Raw genomic sequence first — 16,019 nt, 5'->3', positions numbered from 1 at the left:
TTTTTGTGGGTTGGGGTGTAGTGGGGGACCATTTCAGTTAACACTTTGTTTTAGGAATACATTATTATTATTATTATTTATTTCTTAGCAGACGCCCTTATCCAGGGAGACTTACAATCGCAAGCAAATACAAATACATTAGTAATGCATGTTGATACTGTAACATTTTGAACTGTTTCTCCACACATGTAATACACTGACAGTGCATGTATTAGTCATTTCCATATTTCACAAACCTATGTTGTAAGAATTCAACTACAACAAGCAATAATCTGGGTTTCATGTCCTGCACGCAATAATGTGTGAAGGACATGTGAATACAATACATTTAAATATGAGCCCTCTTGAGTTAAGCTAACCCTAACCCTATCCCTAACTCTAAGTCTAATTCTAACCCTTTTCTCACAGATACATGTAACATAAGCTACATCAGAACAAGTCTTTATAGAAGAAGGAGCCGGCACCATCTAGTGATCTGCAACTTCGGATTAGGCTTTCTTCTGTTCTTCTGGTTCTGAAAAGACACCTCACTGTCAAGTCACTCCTTTCACATGCTAAGCAACAGAACTCTGGAGACCCGGTGGACCCAGTCTGGCTAGTATCCATCTTGCTTTGTCATGTACATGCACTTTTCTCCCAGTCAGTTTTCCTCTTTAACCTGCAGGAGCACACAAACCATTGAAGCACTCCCTGTGGGCCTACCAACCAACTTGGGGAGAACAGGATTCAAAACCAGAAAGCTCCTGATTATATGACTCACCGTGAACGCCATGTTTATAACACGGCAAACCACTGTGATGCTTGATCGCAGTTTGTTTTTCTTACCATATTTTTCAAACCAAAACACCAAATGACACCAAAATTGTAATAAGCTATGACATTTAATCACATTTAAACATTTACATGGTGTACTTAATTTACAAAATGACTTCACTGTATATAGCAGTGCATTACAATAAGAAATCATAAGCTATCACATTCATAATCTTTAAATAAATAAACGCAAATGAGGATAAAGATGAGGTGATATTTGCAGTTTAAAGGGTATTGTATCATCTTCTCTCTCTCTTGTAGCTGGGTTTGAATCAATAGACAATAGGCAACTTTGTTTTCTCTGTTCAGAGTCTATTAGAACTAGATATGGGATCCTCTTCACTCTCATTCTAAATTGAGAAAAGAATAAATAGTAAGAGTTAATAAAGATTATAATATACCCACAACAGAGGAATACAAGCAATCATTTTTAACAAAGATACTAATAATTAGGGGGTTTAAAAGGACTATTAATGAAAGTCAAGTAGTACATGGAGAAGAGATGGGAAGCAGGGTCTTAATACCACAGTTCTAAAACTGCATACTGTTTTTTTTTTTTCCCAAGTGTCATCTTTAAAGCTCCGATATGTTTATCAGAAGGATTACTGTTCATTCTATATATAAAAAAGATAAAAACAGACTCAAATACTTACTGACATCCTTTGGTGCTTGCACAAAGGCATATTCAAATTATTTAATGTCTTGAGATTCTGAAAATAATACACAGAACAATATGACCTTATTAGTGTAGCCCATCACTGCTAGAATACTATACATCTGCCTATTTATTATTAATATTATATTTCTTTACAGAAGTGAAAAATACAATAAGGACATGTAGACTATTTAAATGAGTGTATGAGAATAAACACAGCACTATAAAGATAAAATACTCTTTTTATTACAAGAAAGGAAGAAAGAATACTAACCGAGTTTTTCCTTTGGTGCTTTCACAAGTTCATACTCGGGTTCCTTACTGTTTTGAGATTCTTAAAAATCAAAGAGCAATTTAACATTAGAGAACCCCTTCACTGTTCAAATTATTCTAACACTTTAGTTTGAGGGCCTATTATAGTGAGACTTATAAATGCATATCTAAAATGTCTTATAAAAAGGATGTCTTACTGCAGTCTGTTGCTTTGGGGGCATGCAAAAGTGAGTATTCCGTTTCCTTTTTATCCTGGTCACCTATGGAATATCATTGCATTATAAAGAGATCTCATCATTATAACTTCAATATTATTATTATTATTATTTATTTCTTAGGAGACGTCCTTATCCAGGGCGACTTACAATCGTAAGCAAATACATTTCAAGTGTTATATCAAATGTTATATCAAACAATAATGCGTTAATGAAAACTTACTGTTTTCCTCAACTTTTGACAGCTGCACCAGTGCATACTGAGATTCTTTAGAGGTGTGAGGATCTGAGGATGTGAAGCAGAATAATGTCAGAGAAATCTATGATATTATTCAAACATTAATGAGGAATATCATTGTGGTTTTATTATTTGTTTATTTAGCAGACACCTTTATCCAAGGAGACTTAGAGACTAGTGTAAACTATGCATCAGCTGTAGAGTCACCTACAATAACGTCTCACCCGAAAGACAGAGCACAAGGAGGTTAAGTGACTTGCTCAGGGTCACACACAATGAGTCAGCTGGGATTTGAATTGGAGACTTCCTGGTTACAAGCCCTTTTCTTTAACCACTAGACCACACATCCTCCTATGGATATGGTATAGTGTGGCAAGAAGACACTATGCATCACCTTTTGTTTGTAACTAAAAACTATTTCTCAACTCTTTCTGTTGTGTACCTCCATCACTATGTAGGTCTCAGGTGGGCTATTTATTTTTATCATGGTATCTGGTACAATAGTCAAGGGAGTCTCCTTGTTTATAAGCCATACTTTCAGATAGATGAACCAACCAGCTGGACATGCTTTCAGCCAGCAATGTGCTTTGACCCAGAAGACACCGCCAAGGTGAAATGAGCCAGGAAGAGAAATTTAAAGAGATTTCCTGAGAACAAAACTTTGAAGTATCAGATGTCATGTTTTAAAATGAAAATGCATGTGTAAAATCAAGAAAAAATATCTCACCTAGTCACTCTGCATGAATAATGTTTGGGTTATTCAGTCTTAAAAATATAACCGGAAAATAAATGAAGAAACGTACTGTTTTGAAGAGTGTTTGGTTCCTGGATAACAGAGTAATATACATGTTCTTTGCAGTCCTGGTAGTCTGGAAATGTAAAATGGAACAATAGTTTTACAATTAAAAGTATTTATTCATGAAGAAGAATTCCGAATGGTAAGTGCGGCAATATAAACTCTTTCCTCAAACAATAATGCGTTAATGAAAACTTACTGTTTTTGTCAACATTTGACAGCTGCACCAGTGCATACTGAGATTCTTTAGAGGTCTGAGGATCTGAGGATGTGAAGCAGAATAATGTCAGAGAAATCTATGATTATTATTCAGACATTAATGAGCAATATCATTGTGGTATATAGCAAGACAATAAGCATCACCCTTTGTTTGTAGCTAACAAAATCTTTATGTTGTGTACTCCCATCAAGGTCTCAGATGGGCTATTTATTTTTAAAACATGGTATCTGGTACAACACTAAGTCAAGGGAGTCTGATGAACCAACCAGCTGATTTCCCTGTTAGCTGACATGTAACATGCTTTAACCCAAAAGACACAGCTGAGGTGAAATGAGCCAGGAAGTGAAATTTAAATGGATTTCCTGAGAACAAAACTATTGAAGTATCAGATGTCATGTTTTGAAATGAACACACATGTATATGTGTGCTATAATGTGTGTTTCTTTCAAAACTGCACATGTTAGAACTAGGCAGCCAATGGAAGTGCAGAACAGGTACAACCTAGGGAATTACTGTGTAGTGATTTCTACAATCACTTTAATGCACTAGAACAGCCACAGCTTGAGATTGTAAACTTTGTATTTTACATAATGGAACCACACAAGGATGTTTTGTATACAACTCTGTACTGAAACTTCAGTGACTATTTTAGATGCCACTGTATATTTATAACGTAGTGTGCAGTGAATGTTTTTGTCCTAAATCAGGGGCAGATTTAGATACAGACTGACACTGTTGGGTAAAATTAGTGTCATTTTAAGTACAAAAAGGGTTTTTTTGCTTAGCAGGCAGCATTACAGAAGAGATATTTTTGGAGGGTTAAATGCAGAAATATCTCACCTAGTCACTCTGCATGAATAATATTTGGGTTATTCAGTATTATAAATATAACAGAACTGCTTCATTGACACTTAAAAGCAGGCATTGCAGGTTTCCTAGGATGCTTAGAACACATCAACGTGGTCTGGCAACAAATTCAATCGGCTAAAAAGGAGAGGAAGGAGCTCCATGTGACATTCCTGGATTTGGCTAATGTATATGGTTCAGTGCCACATGAACTTCTTTGGGCAGCATTTGATTTTTTCAGAGTACCGATGACAATAACACATTTAGTGAAAGCCTATTTTGGAGATTTGCAATTTAGTTTTTCAACTTCAGAATTTAGCAATACATGGCAATGCCCAGACGTTGGAATAACGGCAGGATGCACCATTTCTCCACTGGCTTTTAAATCAGCATGAAGTTTTAACATCTACTCTCATGTAATGGAAATCAAAGCAGGAAAATAAATGAGAAGAAATGTACTGTTTTGGAGAGCGTTTGGTTCCTGGATAACTGAGTAATATGCATGTTCTTTGCAGTCCTGGAAGTCTGAGAAGAAGAAGAAGAAGAAGAAGAAGAAGAAGAAGAAGAAGAAGAAGAAGAAGAAGAAGAAGAAGAATGGAAAGTTCAGCAGTATACACTCTTTCCTCTCCATCCATTTAATTTGGTTTATCAACCTTCGGTTCAATTAATGTCCTCAATTCCCTCTTAGAACCCAGATCCCCCTCCTGCTGAGATCTTCCTCCTTATTTAATGATTGTTACACCAGTGTATGGCAGCAGCTATGTTATATACACTCAAATACAAACCATAAAAGGTGAGTTCTAGCAATGATTTGTGTATAATATCATGAAGTAATTAATTTACATTCTGCATAAATTAAATTTAAAAAATAATATTTTATAAAAACAAAAAGTGGGAGAGTTTGGTCAGTATATATTATATATATATATATATATATATATATATATATATATATATATATATATATATATATATATATATATATATATATATATATATATATATATTCCCCCCCCCCCCCATGAGGAAATAAGCAATACAATATATTACTGTTTTTGGCTGTTGTTGGCTCCTTCACGGTTTCATAAACATGACCTGTGTTGTCTTGACTTTCTAGAAATGTAAAATATAACAATATGGAACAATATAAAAGTAACATGTTAGTTGGCTGATAAAGTTTACCCTTTGAGTATCCAATCCAATGCAATACAATACCCATTTTTGTAACTCATTATTTTACATGGCCTAAATAAGTATTTAATATGGAATTACTCATGTATACGTTACTTAATAAATAGTCAAAGCAAGCTCAGTTATTTTATAAATAGCCAATATACAGTACCAACACCAATTATGGAAACAACAAATGTAAATGAATCATATTCAGGGTACCACTGAACAGATTGCTCATTAGAATCCAATGATCTATTCAGGAATACCAAGATAGTGTATTTAGTGAGAAATAGTGACGTTATCCAGCAACAAACTCCCCATCCCCAGTTGTACTGCTTTCCTAGAAAAAGGAGAACATTTTGGAGTACCATTTTACTTGTGAGATGTCTTTTTCATAAACATATTTACCATATTTTTTAATTAACTATATAGGGATACCAAGATATTTAGTAAGTAAAGGGTCTGAGTGAGGAAAAATGGGTAATATAATCCCCACCCATAGTCTTGCTGTAAATCATTTGTGTTGGTACTGTATATGAAATAGGAAAATGACAAACTATTTCAAAACTTAATAACCAATGTTTTACATAGCTGTATGTGTGTGTCTTAAATATGTGTTGGAGCATAAAACTATGAGTAGGTCTTAATAAACATTACTGCACTGGCAGTACAAATGTGGACACGCATAAGAACCTCTATTCCATATATACTGACTGCTTATTAGTATGTAACTAAAGTACCTTTTGTCATTGATCTTCTTTTCCAAAAGAAGATGAATATTGCAGCTGCCAGAATTGGTATGATAATACCCACAGCAGTGAATAGGGCAACATCTGATAAGAAAAAAAGCCATAGGAAATTACTGAACAATCACGTCACAATCGCTGTCTGTTTGGGTGTCACACAGCCTCAGCAAGCCCAGTTTAATTCTGGCAATTACTATGTAGCATCCACGCACTAGTGGCACAAAGAAACCAATTACAGTAATGTTCAATACAAATCTATTTATATTGAAGGCAGTCATGTGTCACACTTTACAGTTTTCAATATATGTGGAAAACCCCTAATCCAAGGTCAACAACAAATTTGCCCATAAAACATCTAACGTACTAAAATACTGGGGACAAAAAAAATAAACTAAAATGAATAATTAATAAGAATTTACATTCTGCTTTGAGAAACAACCATACAAGAAATCTAAAAATACTGTTGCAAGAAGGCAAGTGGTAGTAAAACTTGAGAAAGGAAAAACTATCAAACAAAACTGTTATTTGGTTTGAATATAGATTCAAATAAAACAATGTCAAGTTGCAGTTCTACCCTGGCACACAAGGGGGTGCCGAGGAGGTAGAGGCAAACAAAATGAATTAATTCCCACGTAATCTAAACATTTATGTGAGTTACATGTAAATCAAAACTACAGCTATTATTACAATTCTCAAAGTAACGTTCCAATTCTAATAACTAATGTTGCTGCCACAGATACAGCAAAGTCATTGAAATGAAGCATCAGGAAAGCAATGGCATGCAACATCTCCATTACCGTGAAGTTCTGCCACTGTTTAGTTGGGGGTAATTGAAGTCTTGTTTGGTTTTGAGAATCTAGTTTAGCCAGGCCAGTATTGCATTGACCTGTAATGGAATTTATTCATCACTCCAGAAATTGAACACTCTTACACTTCATGGAAAGAAATCTTTAATCTTCAAGATCTCTGTCTCAAAGTGTCTCTGTGCTGTACTAATACCAGAAAGTGAGCCTGTAACACAGCGTTCTGCAATCTTTGGAATCGTAAATCAATGTATTGTTCAAACGTCTAACTGGTCATGTCCTCTTTTCATAATGACAATAGTGTGATATGATTTCAATGTACTTGTAACTTGTTCTTTCAGGTGTGGTCAGGACTGTTGTTGGTTTTGAAGCAGCTGTGAAGAAAATATCTGAAAGTTTTTTCCACAGATTCTCCCCCAGTTTATGGAATGCTTCTCATGTTTATGTTCAGTCAGGAAGCTCTCTGCAGTAAAGACTGAAGGCAAAGCCTATTGTTCTTTCAGGATCATCTGTAAGTTTCCACTGGTTTGGACAATTGGTGTTGTGATATTAATGAATTGTTCAAAACGTCTAAGTGGTAGTGTGCTCAACTTACTTGTAGCGGTTTCTTTCTTTGGAGGTGTGGTCAGGACTGTTGTTTGTTTTGAAGGAGCTGTGAAGAAAATATCTGAAAGTTTGGCAAGGTTGGCATGTAGATTGAGAACACCTCATTCAATTGCAATAAAGATTGTTAGTGCAAAGTTCCCATTTACCTGATTTGCATACAGATTTAGTGATTTAAGTCTTTGTGGGCTTAACACACCTGGACTTATTATTGAAGGGATTTTAAAATAAGAACACCTCCACAAACACACTGTATAATCATTTTTCTTCCATAAAATACTATACAGATACGTATTAAGCAGCTTAAGCCTATTTATTTTTCAGTAGAATGTAAGTTTATTATTGAGAATTTGGTAGAAACAAACAACATACTTGGTGCAAGTTATGTATTGCATACAAAAAATATATATAGAAATGTATTGATATTTATATATTTTATCAATAGGTATTCATTTATTTTTAAATACACCACCCACTCGATAGATCGCGGGTGTCGGGGTCCGATATAAATCCGCTATATATCAAGGGCCGCGATACAGCGAGAGACCCACAGAAAAACAAATAGGCTAACAAATACTGTACAACCACTCCCTCGTTTTATCAGGGGTGTCATGGTCCAGTATAAATCCTCTACGCAACCCGCATTTTCTCATCTTTCGTATAAAAAGCTGCACACCATTTTAATTCGTACAGCAGAGGGTAATTGCTACTCATCAACTTCAGTCTCTTCCTCTCCTTTCTCAAATGCACAAACCCGCTGCATTGAAATAATCCATTCCCAACAACAACATAGGAGGCTTGTTGCTAGGGAGCTGATGTCACTGCCCTGTGGCTTTTGCTAGTGCATTGCTGCCACAAGTGAAAACCTTGTTGGCTAAAATAAAAACCGCTTCAGCAACTAGATATTTAATTTGCTTTGTGTTGTTGTGCAATTCGTGTGTATATGAGAACAGTACGATATTAATGCTTTGTTTTTAATTGTTTTGTATATTGTTGACATTTAACCTGCAGTGTATTAATTCCAGACTGCTCAGTGGCAATGCAATAGTCTGATCTGTACTTACCTGTGGATGATATTTTGTTTGATTCCGTAGTTGAGACAGCTGTTGCTTTGGAAGTAGCTGTAAAGTAAAGGTTTGAAACTTGAATGAGGAAAGCAAGGGCAAAGGCAAAGAAACACTGGCACGCAAAGGCAAAGCATACACTGCCTGGCCATTTTATTAGGACCTTTACCTATCTGGTTGTGCCAGTATTTTCCACCATTTTCCCTGATCACAGCCTTGACATTTGTATTGTCTTGAAAGTAGCCACTGTCATCAGGGTACAAGTATAGCATTGCTGGGTGGAGTAAACTACAGCATTCATTTGGCCTGACAGAGTAGATAGGTAAAAAAGAAAGGGCCAGGTTGTGTACTGTATCTCTCTCAATCACACCTTCTACAAAAAGCAGTAATGCTTGTTAATTGGTACTTGTGATTTTATTAGTATAAATTAGTAGTGATTTGAAGTGGCAATGGAGTGATCAGATCTGTACTTACTTGTGGTTGATTCACTACTCGGTGTACTTTCTGTTAGTTTTGTTGTTTTTGCAGTAGTTGTTGTTGAAGTAGCTGTAAAGTAAAGATTTTAAACTTTAATGTCAGATGTATTTGTTCAAGAGAGTTTAGCACAGAGCGTGTTGGCCACATGTAAAAGGTGATGGTCTCGCTGGATTTTCCCAATCAGATGTTTGCCCCTGTTTTCTTCCCAGTTTGAAATACCCAATCAATGCACTGATTCAGGAGGACTGGAGATCAATGGCAGTCCTCACATTGATAGCCAATCACATATTTAATACACATACACACACACACACTCACACACACACACACACACACACACACACAAATATCCATATTTGAAAACTACTTAAACACAGACCAATGTATCACAAAGAATCTTTGTAGTTGTATCACAATATTTGAAACTGAAAAAGCAAGCAAAACATACAAGATCACCACGTTTGTGTTTGTGTTTCAATTCTCTAACTTTACTGTTTGCAGGACAAAGGGTTGACAATAAATACAAATGCATCATGCCAGAAAGTGCTGTAACAGCATGATTCTGAAGTTCAAAAACTGTGGTACACATTTATTATTATATACAACCAGCAATGATTTATTCAGATATTATTGTCAGTTTTAAATCATGGCAAATCTACTTAGGAAGACATAGACAGACCACTCACCAGTCAGCACCTTTAAATCAGCCACATGGATCCCATTACATTCATATCTCCCAGAGTCTGCTGATTTTACTTTCCTTATGTAAAGGGATGAGTTGAGTCTAAGTTCATATCGATGGTCTGGATCATTTACTTGTGTTACAGTTTTTCCTGCTGGATCTTTGTACAGAATAGAATGACCAGTGCCTCCATTAACCTGCTTCCATCTGACACTCCCTGCCCCTGCTAGATCTGCCGAGTCACCACAGTGCAGGGTTACTGACTCTCCCTCTGATACTGTGTGACTGGCGGGATCTGTGGAAGCAAAAGATGTTATAGGGATTTTAAAATGAACAACTAAAAACGCATTTAGGGTTCTGAAAGAAAGAAAGAAAGAAAGAAAGAAAGAAAGAAAGAAAGAAAGAAAGCTTTGTTCAGGCTTCACACAGTATCTATCTATCTATTTTTGTTGCTCATTTTTCTTATTCTATAATCATGTTTAATCAATTATTCTTTATTCTTTAAATGAAAATGACATTGTTACCATGGAGCTATATAGAGAAGCTGGAACTGGATATACAATTATGAGGCTATATAAACAGACACACAACTCACCTGCCAGTACTATTAAACTTGTTTCACGTCCTCCACACTCATAGGTTCCAAGGTCTCCTGGATCAACTCTCTCAAAATGAATGCTAAAGCGGTCATCTATTTGAAACCGATTCTGTAGATCTTTTATTTCTTTAACAACTCTTCCATCCTCCTGTCTGGTCACAATCACACATTTATCCCCACTGACCCCTCTCCTTGTCCACTGGGCCTGTGATCCTGCTTGAAGTGATGCATTACAGTACAGGGTAGCCGATTCTCCCTTTGACACTATTGATATGAAGGGATCTGTGGAAACAAACATACACTTTTATGAAGATTATTACAATAACACAACATGATATGCTTCAGTGCTTTTGTACTGCAGAGCATCAAATAATCAACTTCCGGTTCATTACTGACCTGAAAATGATATAATATGAACATTTTACAAATATGCAGTGACGCACGATGCTTACGTAAACTTAAAGATCTCGGAGTTTAAATGATCTCTCCAATGTGGGGAGGCAATTAAAAAGGCAAATAGAATATTAGGCTATATCTCAAAAAGTGTATAATGCAAGTCTAGGGATGCTTAGATTATACAATGCCCTAACTAGACCCCACTTAGAATACTTTATCCAGTTTTGGTCACCTCACTACAAAAAAAGACATAATTGCACTAGAGAAGGTACAGAGAAGGGCATCTAGGCTAATCCAGGACTTAATGACATGAGCTACAAGGGAAGTTTAAACTAATTAAATCTCTTTATCCCAGAAAAAAGAAGGGAAAGAGGGGACTTGATTGAAATAATAAAGGGTATATGTAAAGTTACCCCAAGATACGACTTCAAATTTAGCACAGAGAGAAGAACAAGAGGACCATAAATGGAAGCTGAGTAAAAGTAAGTTTAGCACGGAAGGTACACAGAGAATTATAAGTGCATGGAATAGCTTGCCAGATGAAGTAGTGGGATCTAAAACACTGGGAACATTTTAAAAATAAAAAAGTCTAGATTCTGTCCTATTAAATGTATATGTCACCCTCCCCCCCAGTAAGGATGGATGTTCCAAACTACAGCAATACCAAATCCAATCGGGTAGAGCAGTACTAATACAGTGCATACATTACCCTTGTGCATCATTGACTTTCTAAAATACACATGGGTAGTATTTAAATATGATGATTCGTTTGGAAGACTGACATCCTCAGTGGAAAATAAGTAAATTAGTTACTTCCCCTTTTTCATTAAAATGGGAACTCCCTATGAACTAGGGTTAGTTTGCGAGCCAGTCATTCACCGTTTTGGAGGGCAGGTTTCCTATTTAGGAAACTCGTTGGCTCAGACGTACAGACAATGGGCTGATACACCAGTCCCACTGCCTTTCTCCAGTGGAGGCCTGGGTGAAATGATCAGTGGTTTTAACCTAGCTTCTAGACAGTGGATATTTTTGTAATCCACGCCACAAAACAGACCCTGCCACACATTGATGCACCTGTGTGCTGCCATCATACACAGCTGCAGCCAGAGCCACTGATTCTAACTTTTTATAACCACTAAACTCACTCATGTATTGTTAATATGCGTTGCTTAGCCCATGCATTTAATAATTTATTTTCAATCAATTGTTAGAAGTAATATATTTTGTAATATTATATGATATATATATATATATATATATATATATATATATATATATATATATATATATATACATATATATATACATATATATATATATATATATATATCATATAGTTTAAATCAGTCCATCCGTTTATATACAGGGACACCAAAATTATTCAGACAGTGTTATATACAGTAAAGTATATTGCTTTTATATGTTAGCCATTGCAAGTAAACCTAAGTAGATAATAGATGAGTTAGTGCATTGAAAGTTTCCGTTAAACCCTAAAACTGCTAACATCCTATGTAAAATGAGTTGTGGTTTCTCATAGCTAGCACATGTCTGCATTTTGCAAGACACATACATACCCACAGGCTGCTGGTCAAAATAGACCGATTCTCACATCCGTGTTTAAAAAGGACGTTCATGTTATAGATGTCATATTATATTATAATATGTTATATTAAAGTCCTCCCTTTCTCTGCATTCTAAATACATATAATAAATAGAGATTGAGAAATATATTTGGAATATATCATTCATATTACAAAAACCTGTAGCAGTTAAAATGCATTTGTATTTACTATACATTAAACATGCACTGACATTATAGTAAAAACAAACAGGTAGATTTACAATTAAAGTACCCAGTAATACATTTATTTATATATGGTTATTTGTATATATTTAAAAAAATGAACAAGTTTGCATCTTTCTTTAATCACACTTTAGTATTTTGCATCCATCTACAGAACTGCTTGTCTAATTCTGATGCAACTTGATCACGACCTATTTTAGCACAAATGATTGAATATATTATATATATGAAGGCTGTTCATCTGTCTGCCTGTATGTCACACAGTAACTTCATGTCATTGCAAATGCTCTCTTTGTCAAGAGAATATGACAGCCCCCACTATCTAATGGGTACAGTAAATATATTTTGTATTTTTATTTTTTGCATAACTTTACACATAAACAATGTTTGCTTAACAGCCACAGACTATTAAGAAGTAGCTCTGGAAAGATTCTTAAACCAAATAAGAAGAAGTGAGCATACAAGTGGCTTGAGGTTTACAAACCTCATGAAATTCAGCACAGGGTTTTACTGTTTGCTGTTTTTTTCCATTGGCTAGACTCCTAAAAAGATACTAGCAAGATGCCGAGATAATGAAACAAATTAGTGCCAGCCAGTATATAAAAAAAAAAAATTAAAAACATAGCAAAAAGTAGCATCCATGACTTCATCAGCGCCTGTTGCAATTATACCCAGTGTTTGTATGTCAACATGTATTTATTAAGTTTTTTAATTTTTTTTTTTATAAGGTGACACGCCAGCGCAATAATGCACACGGCACCAATTGTTTTATGAGGACTGTCATTCAAATAAATGAGAAACAAAAACAAAAAACCTGTTGGTTCAATTAATCAATTCTTCAAAGAGACAAATGTTGGGTTCATCAGCTTCCTGCAAGAGTTACAAAAGGAATATCCCAAAAATTACAAACATTTCCACTGTGGATTATACAGGATGACAATTACAGAAACTGAGGAAACTGTTAAACCTACAGCAAATCGTAGCTCTAATAACTAATAAACTATAATACATTACATATATCATATCATATTGCTTGTTAGCTACCATTGCCTTTCTGTAAAAGTAAATGGAAATTTTTGCTGAATGTGTAAATGAAGCTCACCTATTGTTCTGAACAAAACACATGGCTTTCTAACACAAGGCAAGTAACAAAATAACACTGTTGCATTAATCATACACATGTTTATTTTGATACCTAGGATTCCTTAAAAGTTACTAAGGTAGCCTACTTGGGCAACACATTAATTAGTACCGACATACACCATACAACTGAAAATGCCACGGGACCAGCTGAAAAAGCCATAGGACCGTGGTAGTAATGCCATAGTCTACGACCTAAAGGTATATAGTTGGCAGGTATGCTATCTGTATCTTTGTTTTCTGTATATTATTATTATTATTATTATTATTATTATTATTATTATTATTAACAACAACAACAACAACAACAACAACAACAACAACAACAACAACAACAACAACAACAACAATAATAATAATAATAATAATAATAATTTCTGTAACATCTATATAAAAAATAATCTTATCTTATTTACAAATTAGTAGCACATGAGTCATTAACTTTGAGTTGAAAAGTTCATGCTGTTAGATGAATTGGGACACATAAATAAAAATGACAATGCAGGTGTCCCCTAGTTCTGTCAAAGCCTGATAAAGAAACGCTTACCACTCAATGTGAAGGACACTGCCCCAAGCAGAATTACAACGAGAAGGGCTCCAGGGTTCCAAGCCTGTTGCTTCATTTTTGGTTCAACTGCTCTGCTAAATCTGATCACTTCTCATTTATGAGTGACACATATAACAACACCCACCCTCTCTATAAAACAAAGTCACACCAGAGCTGCGTGGTGAAAATGCTGTACTGAAAAAGAAACCATGAGAAACAACCTCCAGGGCGTTGCACATTTATTGCAACAGAATATACATTGGGCAGTTTTTTTTTTAAGTGCAAAGAAAAGACACATTTGCAAAGACAAAGCGAGTACTGTGGTTAATGATATAATCTATATGTACAATGTGTGTGAATATACTGTGCAAGGTTCTGTTTATTGTGATGTCAGAAATAGACTTTACATGACTGGTATGAAGTACTATTGAATATGATGTACATTATTTCAGTTTTTAATGGAAAATTACATTTAAGGAATTGTTGCTGTATTTATTTACCCAACAAACAGAAAACATTATCAGTCCATTTAAGATAATTTGTTATCCAAATTGTTAGCTGAGAACAAAACTATTAGTTTTGATACACTGATTAGCTTCTTGAAGACCCTGAAAATGAAGAGGGTGACATTCCAAACAAACTGAGAATAACTACGCAATTAAAATAAATGGGGGCGGTTGACGGGGTATTTATAGCCACACATGTTATGACTTGTCTGGACAACGCAGAAAGCTGTGGTACAAAAAAAAAAATAGTTAGTTTTGAGTTTAAATAGTTCAAAGATATGTTCCACATGAGCTAAATCTGGCACATGGGTTGACATTTTCACAGAATGTTCGATAAACCATACACATTGCTGTCAAAAAGGGACACATACAGATCAAATCTATTTGGTAAAAAAACTGTCACATAATCTGAGGCATAGTATTAAAACACTTTAAAAAACACTTCTGCACACATGTTTGAGACATTTAAACTCAAACGGTCCCAAAACAGCTCAAAACATGACTCTAGGTGACCTTTGACCTCTGATGATGTCACATGATCATACTGCCCCACATTGTAACATATAAAATAAATATTTAATATGAAATAAATATTTAATATATCACATGCCCTAGTGCCAGTTTTGTATTAATCTGATGTGTGAAACTCTAGGTATTGTCTTACTGCCGCCTCAGACTTTTAAAAATATTAATTTCAGGTGGTAAATTACATGAAAAATTGTCTGAATTTTTCTTTATTTTACCACATTCCCAATGACGAAATCACCCTAGAAGGATGTATTAGGATCTAATCTGTCCCAGAAACACTGTGAACATTATCTCTATCAGGTGTTGAGGTTCATCACCAGATTTTAGTATATTATTCAGCTTTAGTCAGAATTATTGTTCTGATTGCACAAAAGGACTATGAGTACAAACAAATGCCTGTTCTATAACAAAACAGATATTTGTGGTGGAGATAATATAGCCTTTGACACCTAAAAGAAATAACCAACATTAGTAATGATTGCTGCCTGAATTCTGGGATTAGGAGTGTGCTGTTTCCAGTATCATCGGCATGTCTCTTATTGGTACATTTCCATGTAATTTTATAGCTGTTATGTGTTCACTCACTGTTACCTTCCCCTTTCTCATTTTCTCACTTTGTAACTCGCTACGCTGATAAATAATTTAGGAGAAACAGACTTCCCTTTTTTGTGGTTTATCTAAAAATTGAATAGTCATGCACAACCTCTGTTTTTCAAGGACATCTACAAGACCACACAAAGACGAAACAGCATTGTTTATGTTTTTACATTATCAAACCGGGGCTGAATTATAAATCCTCACGTTTCCAGCGAACTTGCTCGGTTCACTCAGATTTGAACTCTTTATAATTGTGTACGGAGATTGTAATATTAACAGCTGCTACACTTGATCTTATT

At 35.1% G+C, this 16,019-nt stretch overlaps 1 protein-coding gene across 1 annotated transcript; it reads right to left on the bottom strand.

Annotated features, from left to right (window-relative positions):
• Nucleotides 1-862: 862 nt before the first annotated feature.
• LOC131707095 (uncharacterized) lies at nucleotides 863-14,233 on the bottom strand. The gene is made up of 16 exons (XM_059009232.1): nucleotides 14,090-14,233; nucleotides 10,200-10,484; nucleotides 9,609-9,899; nucleotides 8,920-8,991; nucleotides 8,446-8,502; nucleotides 7,374-7,430; nucleotides 5,970-6,062; nucleotides 5,107-5,169; nucleotides 4,516-4,581; nucleotides 3,190-3,252; nucleotides 2,998-3,063; nucleotides 2,180-2,242; nucleotides 1,939-2,001; nucleotides 1,743-1,802; nucleotides 1,467-1,523; nucleotides 863-1,163 (listed from the first exon to the last, which is right to left on the bottom strand). The coding sequence occupies exons 1-15, from the start codon at nucleotides 14,163-14,165 to the stop codon at nucleotides 1,504-1,506; spliced, it is 1,395 nt and encodes a 464-aa protein (XP_058865215.1). The 5' UTR covers nucleotides 14,166-14,233; the 3' UTR covers nucleotides 863-1,163; nucleotides 1,467-1,503.
• Between the last annotated feature and the right edge of the window lie 1,786 nt (nucleotides 14,234-16,019).

Source organism: Acipenser ruthenus, chromosome 38 (genome assembly GCF_902713425.1).
Source record: "Acipenser ruthenus chromosome 38, fAciRut3.2 maternal haplotype, whole genome shotgun sequence".
Taxonomy (NCBI): Eukaryota; Metazoa; Chordata; class Actinopteri; order Acipenseriformes; family Acipenseridae; genus Acipenser; species Acipenser ruthenus.
Note: the sequence above shows the minus strand (reverse complement) of the source record. Positions and strands in the feature narration are given on the sequence as shown.

Excerpts from the sequence above, each read along its gene's own strand:
- LOC131707095 (XM_059009232.1), bottom strand. The coding sequence starts at position 14,165 with ATGAAGCAACAGGCTTGGAACCCTGGAGCCCTTCTCGTTGTAATTCTG. Across the intron at positions 4,582-5,106 it reads GCCAACAACAGCCAAAAACA|ACTTCCAGGACTGCAAAGAA; the intron begins GTAATATATTGT and ends TCTTCTTCTCAG. Across the intron at positions 2,243-2,997 it reads ACCAAACACTCTTCAAAACA|ATCCTCACACCTCTAAAGAA; the intron begins GTACGTTTCTTC and ends TCACATCCTCAG.